Consider the following 13,286-nt stretch of genomic DNA (forward strand, 5'->3'; position numbering starts at 1 on the left):
CCATCTCTGTCCACTGGTGTCTACCTTTCTTCCTTGGACAGGCTTGAGAGCTTTCTGCACTTTCGGGCAAGGATGAATCTGGGGGGAGAATGAAAAGAGAAAACACTACATGAGCATGTGTGTGGCTGGTTGGATGACTTTATCACTTGTGTTTAGCTCCATTCAAGCACAAGTCCTACACAGTATGGAAATAAGTGTAGGATCTCATGCTAGAATACTAGGTCAGAGTCAGATGGTAAAGCTGAGACACAAGCCTACAGGCCAGTCAGTAACCCTCTGATAATCACAGGTCGCTAGTGACTAAAGCATGCATCATGGTGCAGCACTGTATACTTCTTTGGGACTGCTGATATCACTTAGCGCTATTTGGCAACCTCCAGTAACCACTTGCCAACCAATCTTATAACTCAGGTCTGAAAGCTGTCCTGCGGCAGGTAAATATTTTTGGCGATGTAGTGTACAATATGAAATCATAATACAAAATATACACAATTACAGAGAACTGTTTGAAGCTCTGTACCAACCCCATAATACAAGGTACAGTCCCATCAGGCTTTGTGTCATCCAGGGTGAGGCCGATGGGAGCGCCCTCCTCCTCAATCACCATGCTGCCGCAGTAACCTGGTGACACAATAAAACGTTAGAAATGGCATCATCAAAATTCTTAGTACAAAGACTACGCTTACAAAATTATGAACATGGTAATAAATCCGGTCAATTTCTAGCAAACCAGCTAAAAATAAATAAAGAAAAAACAACTCTATGTGCTGTTCAAGACTCATCTGGGAATACAGTATATGACCCGAAACAAATAAACAACATCTTCAGGGATTTCTATAAAACGTTGTATTCACCACAAATAAACCCATCTAAAAAGGAAATTGATCAGTTTTTAGACAACATAACTCTCCCAAAATTATTAGACTCTCAAGCAATGGCATTGGATTCGCCACTGACACCAGGTGAACTCCAGGAAGCCCTGATAAGTATGCCCAATAATAAGGCTCCAGGTCCAGACGGCTTTCCTGCAGAATTCTACAAAGAATTCTGGACGATTTTAGCCCCAATTTTTTACAGAACGCTGTTGGAAATCAAAGAAAATGGCAGACTCCCATCAAATATGAATTCTGCAAACATTAATCTCCTGCTAAAACCAGGCAAAGACCCTGTATATCCCTCAAGCTATCGTCCAATATCCCTTATAAATGTAGACCTTAAAATAATCTGCAAAGCTCTCTCGAAGAGACTAGAGAAAATAACCCCCCTCTTAATTCATCCTGAGCAAACTGGTTTCATAAAAGGTAGGCACTCATCAACAAATACACGTAGATTACTTAATTTGATAGACTACTCATACAGTAAAAACCTTGAAACTACAATATTTTCTTTAGATGCAGAAAAAGCGTTTGACAGAGTTAACTGGAAATTTCTATTTGCAACTTTACACAAATTTGGTTTTGGATCTTCTTTCATCAGCTGGTTAAAAATATTATATAATTCCCCAACAGCTTGTGTCAGAACAAATGACCAGACATCCTCCAGCTTCTGTCTCCTGAGGGGCACCAGGCAGGGATGCCCACTCTCCCCTTCACTGTTTGCAATTTTTATTGAACCACTAGCAGCAGCAATTAGACAGAATTCAGTAATTAAGGGCATAAAATGCAAGAACGTGGAACATAAAATCAGCCTTTATGCGGATGATGTGCTACTCTTTCCCCAAAATTCACAAACCAATATCTCTGGGGTGATTGAATTGATAAACTCTTTTGCAAGAATATCAGATTACTCAATTAACTGGTCAAAATCTACAGTCCTTCCGATTAATTGCTCCTTCCATAATTCCTCTTCTACTCCACTGCAATCGGGAAATATAAAATATTTAGGTATTAATGTTTCTCCCAAGCTTGCAGATCTAACTAAATTAAACTATATCCCACTTTTAAAGAAAGTAGAAGGCGATCTGGCTAGGTGGAAATGTCTACCCATATCACTCATGGGAAGGGTTGCCGCTATAAAAATGATGGTCTTACCAAAAATAAATTATTTATTCTCAATGATCCCAACTAAACCGCCACAAGATTGGTTCAGATCTCTAGATTCATATATGTCCAAATTCCTTTGGAAAAATAAGCCCCCACGTATAAGCTTAAAAACACTACAAAAGACCAAGGATAAAGGAGGATTAGAACTACCTAAATTTCAGCACTACTTCTTAGCCAACAGGCTCCAATTTATCTCAGGATGGCTAAAACATACCCTCTTAGATGAACCTTGGCTAGATGTAGAACAAGCACTTTGCAATAATCTAGAGATTTCAGATCTACCATTTATCAGCTCAAACATTCAACGACATGAATGCTTCAAAAGCGTCAACATTAGCTCCTCTCTGACAGCATGGTGGGAGTTTCTGAAGTTGACAGAGTCTTCATTAATCCCATGCAAACGTACACCTATCTGGAACAACCCTGACATATTACAAAACAATAATATGATAAACTTTTCAGATTGGAGTGGTAAAGGAATCAAATATTTAGAACATATACTAGAAGGAACAGAATTTATTTCATTTGACAGACTAGTTACACAATATGGGATCAACAAGAAAAGATTTTTAGAATATCAACAAATTAAATCCATAGTAAAAAAGAAATTTAAACCGGGTCAAGTTGAACTACAAACACCACTAAGTGTGGTTCAATTTCTTACTCTTAAAACCCCCAAATTACTATCCAAAATATACAGAATGCTTTCTAAAATAGATGAATCAATATCACTTCCTATTGCAAAATGGGAAGCGGATTTATCAGTTAACTTAGACCAAAACTTCTGGTCTCAGATTTGCTTAAAAACCTTTCATCTAATTAGAAATCCCAGTCTTCAATTAATTCAATACAAAATACTACATAGAGTGCACTATACAGGTCATCGGATGTTCAAGATGGGCTTTACGTCTACCAACAACTGCTCACACTGCCAAACCAATTCACCGGACAATTATATCCATGCTCTTTGGTTCTGTCCACCAGTTCAGAAGTTTTGGCGTGAGATATGTGAAGACTTATCGAAGTGTCTGAAATGTGACATTCCAACTTCTCCTTTAGTGTGTTTGTTGGGCAGCTTAGATAATGTCACTTCAGAAAAGAATATAGCCCAAATGGTTTTCACTGCCCTATGCATAGCCAAGAAAACAGTCCTCATGAACTGGAAAAATAAAAATAATCTTAATTCTAACCAGTATAGAAATTATCTATTAGATTACATTAGTCTTGATACAGCCTCTGCCACCACATCAGATCAATTGCTCTGGGCTCCTTTGATCAGCTCCATCACCTAGTGGGGGTGGGGGGTCATAGTTTGGTCCCACCTTCACTGTTGTGATTGGTGTGGGGGTAGGGACAGGCTTAGGGCGTCGGGGGGCTCCCCAGGAGCATCTTCCTTGGGGGGCTCAACCCGGGGTAGCGGTCATGGCCAATTAGGGGCTCTGTTGGCTCTTAGGTGACGGTTTCCTTGTGGCTGCGTGCAGCGGGGCTAGGGGAGGGTCTGTGCTGACGGACGTGGGTTACTGACCTGGTAGCCTGGCTGCCCCTGGGTGGGTCCGGGACGGGCGTGAGGTTCTGGGGGCGCTCCGTCTCTGGGCTGGGGCCCTGGCCGGGCCTCAGGGGCTCGGGTCCTGGTTGGTGTGTTGCTGGGGTTGTGGGCGGGTGGGTATATGGGGGCCCAGTCCTGGCGCAGGGCGCCGCCAGTGCATCGAGCCACCTGGGGGACTCTTCAACTGGTGGGGGAGGTTGTCACATCTTGCAGGAGCTTTCCTCTCCTCAGGAATTCTCTCTGCAGGAGGGGGAGATATAGGAGAGGTGGAGGAAGATCTCAGCCTGGGCGTCTATTGTCTTGTGTAGTCTGGAAGATGAGTGGATGATGGGGTGGGTGCAGTTTTCTCTGTAGTGGGGTCGGGTGGGCTGTCCCAGGCTCTGTGGGGCCGGGCGGCGCTGCTGCACTGGGCCCTGGTCCGGATGGGCCTGGGCCCCCTTTCCCTGGCGGGTTGCAGAGCATGGGGGTGCCTACTGGGGTCAGCGGGGGAGCTGGCCCCAGGGAGGGGTCACTTGCCCCTCCCTTTCTTCCCTCCCCATCTCCAGCTGCCTCCCTCTTCCCGCTCCACCACAATCACCCACACATGCAGGGCCTTGGGGTAGGGGTGTGTCACCAGGGTGCAGAGGAGGCATCCCCCCCCTCTGTCCCCTTCTGGCTGCCTCTGCCTCAATTTTATCTCACAACTTAGACATTCACATTACTCACACTCTCATAACACATACATATAGGATCTTGGGGGTGGGCTCACAACACGGACTCCAAATTACCATCAGGGTGTACACCTCACCCCTGGCGTTGTTGCCCACCTCTCAATTTTAAATACACGTAGACATTGAGGGCTATCAGGAGGGGCTATGCGCTTACCTGCTGCTCTCTGGCAGGTAGCTCCATGCCCTCCATGGTTTTAATTGCACCTTAGAACACATATACATCAACACTACATATGAGCGGGTAGAGGGAGGTTTGGAGTCTTCTCACACCCCTGGTCTCTGCGGCCTGCTGGAGCGGGGGGGCTAGGAGGAGGAGTTGGCCGTCCGACTGGGGTCTGGTGTGTGGGGCCTCCCTGCTGCTGCGGAGTCGGGGCAGTCTGCTTCTCCCCACTGCAGGGAAAAGGGTAACACCACCTGGGTCTGGGTGCAGTTTCCCCCTCCAGGGGCAAGGGTACCTAGACCCGGTTCTTAGAGTACGCTTGGGGAGTGTGATTGTGTGTACAGCGTCTCTTTATGTCTGTCTCCACGTTGGTTGAGTGTGGAGTAATTGCCTATGAGAGCATGAGGGTGGGAATGGATGTTTGTATTTGAGTGTGCCTGTATGTCTGTGTCTATATGTCAGGTTGGGTATCAGACGCCACCTCTCTGGGGACATCTCAGGCCCTCCAAGGTTTGGAGGCCTATCTCCCCCCACCACTTCCCCTGCCGGTGGCAGACGCCCTCAGACATCGATGCGTTGGTGGTTCTTTGTGTCCGGGGGTGGGCGTCCGGGTACACACCGGCTCACTCCTTGGTGGCTGCTTATCGTGGCCTGGAACCTGGGGCTCGCTCGGGCCACTTCGGGGGTGGGGTGCCCTCGGCCTCTCGGCCTGGGGCTCGGTCACTCAGGCACAGCTGGCTGCCGGCGGAGCTCACGGGCACGTCACCGCAACCCCCCCTGGCTTCTGCTCCGCGGCTGCTGAGTGATCCCTCATCTGGGACTCTCCTCAGCTCTTTCTGGGACAGTGGCGCGGCTGCCCCTCTGTTGGTCTTCCTTGGTCTCTTGTGTTCTGGGGGCCTCTGGATGTCTGGAGTTTTGATCTCCTCCATACCTGCTTCATGCCCTGGAGGATGGGACTGTGGCCCCCCACACCCTCTAGCAGATCATTACATTAAGGAACCTTTTAAATACAAGCGCGCTCATGCTCACAGGTGTACACACAGGTGATCACACACACAAACTACATCCTTTTTGGCTCCTACCTCAAAGCACACTGTGCGCTGTCGATCTTACGTGCTGCACAATAATGTTTAATATTAAGTATTTAGTGTTATATTCCCATATATCATTGTGATGTTGTTTATTCTATTACTCTTGTTTTCTTCTGCTTGTTTTCTTTTTTTCTTTCTCAACAGGTGATCCAAGTGATCGATATATGTATTTTTTTGTCTGCTTATTTTGTTGGTTTTTGTTTTTTGCCCTTTATCCCCGTCCCTCTTCTCCGCTGTTTTTTTGTTTTGTTTTGTTTTGTTTTTTCCCCCCTCTTTCTTTCTCCCTTTTCTTTTCCCCTGTCCCGTATCTAGCAAGTAAAAAAAATAAAATAAAATAAAATAAAATAAACAATAAAAGGTAAATCAAATGGACCATTACGGCAAGGCTGGGATGGTCCATTTGGTAAAGTAAATCCGTTGGGCATCTTTCTTCGCCTTTAGACAATAATTCTGATGGCAAAAGAACCAAACGGGACAGGTTTAAAAAAAAAAAAAAAAAAAAAAAAGAAAAAGAAAAAAAAGAAATGGCATCATCTTGAACAGCATTCACGCTCTCTGTGTTTTCACTTCCTGCGTACCCTTTTTCCTCCAGAAGTTCTCTCTGTAGTAGACCATGCACTTTATGACAGAGCCCATGGGAACACGGCTGATCAGCTGGTTCCTCAGCGGGGGCAGCTCAGGGTTGAAGTGCATCTTCAGATTCAAAGCAGGTGGTGTGGCCACGATCACATACTTGGCCTAACACAGAGACAGAGAAAGTACAGAGTGCGTTCCAATAGTCCGTTTATAACTGAAAGATGTGACCCAGAAGTATTAGTCATCAGCCATAGTAAGAGCTGTTCCAGTTCTCCAAATACTAAGGAAAGGGGCTTCAATGCTTCCTTTAATATAGGATACACTGGACTATCCTTTATGAAAAGAGAGGAGAAAATGCTGTCCCATAATTCATTGCGATGGACCATCTGACCATAAATGAAAACAATCAACCTAATCAACAAAGTAACACAGATCATGTACATTTTAACTGCTTTTTTCCACTTCATGCCAAAACCCGATAATATAAACTGCTTGTTGTTGAGTTGCTGCTTTGCATGAAGAACATGTGGCAGCAGGTTTCCAAGCAGCCAGTAGATGGCAGCCAAAGAGCAGCAGTGGCAGTGAAGTTTGTGAGTAACACTGTGAAGCAGTTACTGTTTTACAGATACATGGATGTTTCATATTAAGACTGCATTATCTCACATTATGTAGTGTATAAATATGTATAAATATAGCATTTGTTTCATTTCCTAATACATAAAAAATGAAACAAACACTATAACAGTTATTTGAAACATGGCTGCAGTAACAGGAAAACAGTAAAAGGAAAGTCCTGCATTCAGAATCTACTGAAACATTAGCAATGCGTCATTATTAATTATCTTATCAGATCGTTAACGGTGATGTATTCATATAAGCAAAGTCATTCTGACTATTTGTTTTGTGGGCCATTTGAAGGTTGGGAACCTCTGGACTGAACTAATCAATTGTGTCTACAAACCCAGTTTCAGAAAAGTTGTGACATTGTATAAACTGTAAATGAAAACAGAATGCAGTGACTTGCCGATCTCAGAAAGCCATCTTTTATTCACATATACAGAAAAATATCAGAAATCTACTATTATCATTTACAGAAACAAAAAGCTCACTTTGAATTTGATGGCAGTGACATGTCTCAAAGTGACATGACCAGCTATAAAAAGAGCATCTCAGAGATGCTCTGCAAAAACCCCCAAAACTGTGTCTACAAATTGTGGAGCAATTTCAGAAAAATGTTCCTCAACATAAAACTGAAAAGAATAATATCATCAAAACATTCCAAGAGTCTGGAGGAATTTCTGTGTGCAAAGGATAAGGCTGAAAATCAATAATGGATGCCCATGATCTTTGGGCCCTGCTGCATCACTGCACTAAAAGCAGGCATGATTCTCATGAAATCACTGGGAGACCTCGGGAACACTTCTGGAAATCACTGTCTATGAACACTGTACTGTTCACAAATACAGGTTAAAGCTCTATCATGTGAACATGATGGTGAAACACTGACATCGTCTCTGGGCCAAAGCTCATTTTAAACAGACTGAGGCAAAGTGGAAACTGTTCCTTGGTCAGAGATGCCCTGAGCGCCCTTCCTCTATTTTCCTCTCTTTACTTTATTCTCACTGTGGCCAAGTTCCGCTCAAAGGTGGAATACTTAAGTTTCTCTCCATCTTGTTGTAACCTCTGAGATCATCTGCTGCTAGATACAGTTAATAAACATTAATCGACTTCAAATGCTCACTTTCAGATCAATATTATATTCCTGACTATAGCAGAATATGTAAGGAAAGACATAAAAAGTGTCCTTAAAGAATAGTACTTCAAAGGAAATACTGGTGATATACTCAACTCACCTTGTAGGTCTGCTTATCCACAGTCTCCACCACGACCATGTCTCCGGTCTGGTCGATCCTGTAGACTGGAGACTGCAGCTTCACTCGGTCTCCCAGCTCCCTCGCCATGCACTGACTCACCTGATTCGAACCCCCTACAAACTTCCTCTCCTTGAGACACAAAGAGAGCAGAGTTCAGTGAGCACCAACAGGGAGAGCAGATGCAGCAACACTGGTTTCTATTTCTATTGGGTGGAAGTGACTCTGATCCCCCTCTGGGTACCCCTCAGCAAGGCTAATAAACTCCCATTTTGGAATGAAGCTGATAAAATCCCCTGATTTATCCTGGTGATACGCACTGGTTATCCTCAGTCCACCTTCATTTCCTTCACTACAAATTTCTGCATCTTAATTCAAAAGAAACACGTTCATAAAGCCAGGCCAGCAAATGTTGAATGATGAAGTGAGGAGGCGGAGAGAGGTTTGGGCTGTCAAAGCTCCGATATACAAAACTAAATCAGTGCTGACCATTTCCATGTGGTTAGTGTCAACATCTCTCTCATCCCTGACCAGAAACACATTGTGTGCATTCCTCTGTGGTATTTGGATGAATTTGTCAAGCAGTCGCTGTGAAAGCACGAGCTAAACCTAAATCAGTCCTGGGCGGTGAAACGAGATGAGCCTCTTCTTGTCTTGTTTGACTAAAGACAAGTTTTGCAGTTTTGCAGGAAACCTGCACTCGAAGCAATGCATACCAATTGCATATCCATATGTTTAAGATGACTATGTGTAAATACTTCAAACACCGCTATGTATGCACCAATCACAAGGCGTGTAAGCTTTAAATGTGGCGCAAACAGGAAGGGGTCACAGAGCCGACTGCACTACTATTTGTCATTTGTTTACCAAAGCCTTTGTGGCTATGGCAACAAGGCCCCTCAGCTTGAGGAACGGCAGCAGAAAAGACACCCTGAGTATTCCAAGAAAACATCTTTTGTGTGGACAGCATCTTATTCAGGCCAGACTAAGGAGACTGGGCTGTGAGGGATCTCCCTCTGACGTTCACACTTCTCCTCTGAATCACTGAATGAATCTGTGTGAGAGGCAGAGAACGCAAGTCCACTTCTTGGCACGCCCCCATTACGCTGTCTGTACTTTTTTGTAGTGCATTAATGGAAAGCTGAGAGAGTATTCTGTTTGCTCACATAGATATAAAAAAAATCCTTTGTCTTCTTTCAGTCTGTTGTTCTGAATCAGTAGGTATAATTTTGTGCAGATATACCTGTCCTCCATTAGTGGTGGAGAAGATCCTCATTGTCCCTCCGCACTGTTTGACGTACCAGAGGAACCAGAGAGCCGACACCTCGTGGGGTTCAGAGGTCACGTTCACGTTGACAAACAGTGTGGCGAAGCGACGAGCAGTTCTGGGAGGGATTACATGGAAGGTAAGAAGTCTTTAAATACTGCATGTACCCCAGTCGCATTCTTTATATTCTGTAAGAGTGTGAACAAAGCACAAATAAATCACCATGTCAGGGATTTCTGTTTGCTTATCCTGCTTTTCCAGCAGAGACTTGCATGTAATCTACATTTGAGTAGTTTCAAAGTTGAACTAAAGTTTTATTTTAGTTTAATATAGGATTCATTACAGGGTTAATTCAAACACTGGAGCAGTACAATCATTTAATTATTGCAGGACTGTTGTTTCTATGTTGTTACAAAAATGTAATTTACTTTTTATAAGCTGCATATTTTAAATTTACACCGTAATTAGATTATCAAAAACATTCTCACTCACAGTGCATCATATACTGAAGCTTCTCCACCAAAAACCTTCAGCATCAGTTTTCAAAGTTTTTGCCGGGATGAGGATTATTATTCTCATTAGTGCTGACACAGGAAGCTGTAACCATTTCCACCTCTGCAAGTTTGAGTCACTGAACTGGACCTCTTAACTGTGACTGTGGTGTTGGAGCCTTTTAGATCATTTTATTGGAAATAGCATGATGTGCTCTTTGGTTAATTTTACTTCCAGCTCTGGAAGTAAGTGTGGAATTGTGCAGAATGCTGCATCCATGCACCCTATGAGATACCTTGCTAACTGACCTTGCTACCATTAGCTTATAACCTAGCCTCGCTGACTGATTTCAGGTATTAGAAAACAAAACAACAAATATAACTTTTGTAAGAGAAATAAAGCTTTTGTAAGAGACCACCTTCAACATTTGAGTCTGAGTGTATTATTGTAGGGTCTACCTTATAATATAAAGCGCCTCGAGGAGACTGTTGCTGTGATTTGGCGCTATATAAATAAAACTGAATTGAATTGAAATGTCATATGATTTAGCAATACAACTTTACCCTGGATATAAACGTTCAGAGATAACAGGATGAATAGCTAGACCTATTCTCTGCACAAACGGGAAACATTTTGAACATGTTACCTGGTCCAGCAGAGTTTTTCAAAGAGTTCCTGCATGGTCATCTTGTCCCACTCCTCAGCATGGGGAGCTCTCCAGGGAGCCTCTCTGGGAATCTGAAATGCAGGAGGATGTTCAGCATGAGTCAGGCATGTAGCAGGTGTGCAACCTGTCCAGTAAACCAATATATAATGTGTATTAATAAGAATACTCATTAACAGTGAGAACTGCTTTACCTCCTCGCCCATCTTATCCATTGTTCTAAAGAGGTTGTTGAAGTCCATCAAAGCGATGGGGTTCCACATGGGAGGCAAGGAGCCTTTGAACGGGTAAGACTTTCCCTGTTGGACACATGATTGCGACCATCATCACCAAAACAATATTCTTCAATCATCAAATAAGCACAGCTTTTATAAGCAATGGTTAATGATGGCAGCATTTAAAGAACAACATTTCAGCGTTTGCCATTAAAGATTTGTTTCAGCTGACCTCTAACTGACTGTGAAAGCAGTTTGAAGAGTGGTGGGGAAAGTGGAGTAATAGCTTGTGCAATGTTTACAACTGAATCAAAGATACTGAATCATTAAATGTGATAAGAGTAGCCATAATCCAAAGCCATAGTTTTTATGCCTGTTCTGGTTTATTCCTGCATTTCTCGATCACATACAAAGACATACAAATACAGAGGTGACAGTCAGGGGTAGATGCAGTGGTTTCAAAACTATCAAGGTCACTTAATTGTGTTTTGGTTTCTAAAACACAATTGTAACTAGAGATGAATTTTTGTTGCTTTCTAGCAATGGTCTCTTAGCTACGTGTTGATGTAACCTCAAATAATCCCTCCCGTAATACGGCATTTAGCTTGACAAGGACATTTATTTCAAGCCCCATTAAACACAAACTGTTTGTTGAAATGCCCTCAGCCTCACAGAGCTGCTAGCTCAGAGACACTGCAGCTGTCTGCAGCTGTATTGAACTAATAATGGCTCCTATTATTTACATTCTCTTAACTTATTGTGTTGTGTAATGTGATACCACTGTAATAGAGCCAAAGGAAAAAAACAAAACAAAACAAATATCAAAAGTGTTTAGTTGTTCATTTCATTGTCCAGCAATGCAGCTGTAACTGTCCAGCTGTTATGTAGCCCTAAAATCTTCTTGTCATGGTTAAAGGTAAATCAGTTACTGAGCTAGTCTAATGTCAAATTTGTAGCAATATCTCTTTTTTTTCTCCTTGCAAAACTCTCTCAGTATTATAGAAAATCATTATTAATGCATAAATATTACAGAAACAGAAATGTGTAACCTCTTAAACTACAAGACTCAACTGTAGTGGCATCACCAAAAACTATGATTATGCTAAGAAAAAATAAATCTGTTAGATTAGCATAAAAAAGTACATGGGTCAGCACAATAAAGTGTTTCCTAAGGGGTAATTATAAGAAATAAGACTTTTAATTATATTATCTATAGCAAGGGTTCTGAAATTTTGATGGACGGTTGCAAAGGAAAAATGCACAAAATTAAGAAAAAAAAAAAAGAAAGGCAAATTGTTCTCATACTGTCCCACGGCATGGCAAATTCGGTATCAACAAATTCTGTCATTTTCACTGGAGAGCCACAGAAAACAATTGAACATTCTTTGAGAACCCTAGATCAATAATAAGCTCACACATTTCTCCTTAAATCAACAAAAACAATGACAAGATCAGACTCCTCAAAAACAATGAAAGAGAAGACTTCTGTTGAATAAAAATAGCACAGCAAAGAGTTGTGTGACTTTCACTGCTTAAAAAATGTAAAAGAGGCTCCACAATCATTTGTGATATTACTAGATTCAGCCATTTACTGAAATAAAATGATCACCTGTTTGTTTGTTTTTAAAATGTGATGTGTGTGTGTGTGTGTGTCACTGCAAGGTGACAGCACCTTTGTTTTTTAGTATTCACAGTCTGTTCTTCACTGCTACACAGAATTTTGTGATAGACGGACAGGGATGATGATGATGTGTCTCACAGCAGCATACTGTATCTGCTCCTGTGCACAGAACAACAGGTCTGTCTCCATGGTGACCACGGCCAAGAGAATACAGAGGGAGGAGAGAAGAGGAGAGGGAGACGAAGCATGGCAACATCTGTTTCCACATCAGCGAGCAGGGAAGTGCCCTCAATCAGAGGACCAAACGAAGACTGCTTGAAGACAAAGGTGACTGTACTGCAGAGTAGGAGGATTTTATGACAACCATATAAAGATCAAGATTTCAATTAATCTCAGAAATCGCTAATCACTGCCCTTAGCCTTTTATCCAAATTACATTGTATGCTCTTATCTGACTTCTAAACAAACATCTATAATCAATAAGTATTTTATTGCCCAACGTAATATATAGTACTGGGAAAAATGTTTGCTCTTCTTGATTTCTTATTTTTTAAACTACATTTAGTTTTAAAATTTAGTAAATTATTAAATGATTAGATTAACTAATCATTTCATTTAATAAGGTAAAAAAGCTATACAAACCTACCATGTCCTATTTGAAAAAGTAGTTGCCCTCCCTTGTTAAATTGTGAATTTACTGTGATCAACCACATTTTTTGGAAAGCTGAACTTTGAAAAGTTCAGTTTCAACTAGCCACACTCAGGTCCGATAACTGCTGAATCCAGAAATCACTTAAATATAACCTGTCTGACAAAGTGAAGTAAGCTAAGCAACAAGTCATGCCTTGATCTATAGAAACTCAAAAAACAGCTGAAAGACAAAGCCACTGACATCTATCAGTCTGGAAAACCATTTCTAAGACTAAACCAAGTGGAGAGCTGTTATTCAAAAATTGAGAAAACTTCCTAGGAGTGGCCAGCCTACCAAAATTACTCCAAGAGTGCATCAATGACTCATCCAGGAGGTCACA

The 13,286-nt window shown here is 42.2% G+C and overlaps 1 protein-coding gene across 1 annotated transcript in view; it reads right to left on the reverse strand.

The window, feature by feature from the left end:
- LOC134645332 (amine oxidase [flavin-containing]-like) overlaps nucleotides 1–13,286 on the reverse strand; it is a 45,924-nt gene that overhangs the window by 6,834 nt on the left and 25,804 nt on the right. Inside the window, exons 4-10 of the mRNA XM_063498732.1 lie at nucleotides 10,614–10,718; nucleotides 10,402–10,493; nucleotides 9,240–9,381; nucleotides 7,979–8,128; nucleotides 6,128–6,287; nucleotides 525–621; nucleotides 25–78 (exon numbers count right to left, since the gene is read on the reverse strand). Coding sequence (XP_063354802.1) covers nucleotides 25–78; nucleotides 525–621; nucleotides 6,128–6,287; nucleotides 7,979–8,128; nucleotides 9,240–9,381; nucleotides 10,402–10,493; nucleotides 10,614–10,718 — 800 coding nt within the window. The remainder of the gene's footprint in view (nucleotides 1–24; nucleotides 79–524; nucleotides 622–6,127; nucleotides 6,288–7,978; nucleotides 8,129–9,239; nucleotides 9,382–10,401; nucleotides 10,494–10,613; nucleotides 10,719–13,286) is intronic.

Source organism: Pelmatolapia mariae, linkage group LG16_19, assembly GCF_036321145.2.
Source record: "Pelmatolapia mariae isolate MD_Pm_ZW linkage group LG16_19, Pm_UMD_F_2, whole genome shotgun sequence".
Classification (NCBI taxonomy): Eukaryota; Metazoa; Chordata; class Actinopteri; order Cichliformes; family Cichlidae; genus Pelmatolapia; species Pelmatolapia mariae.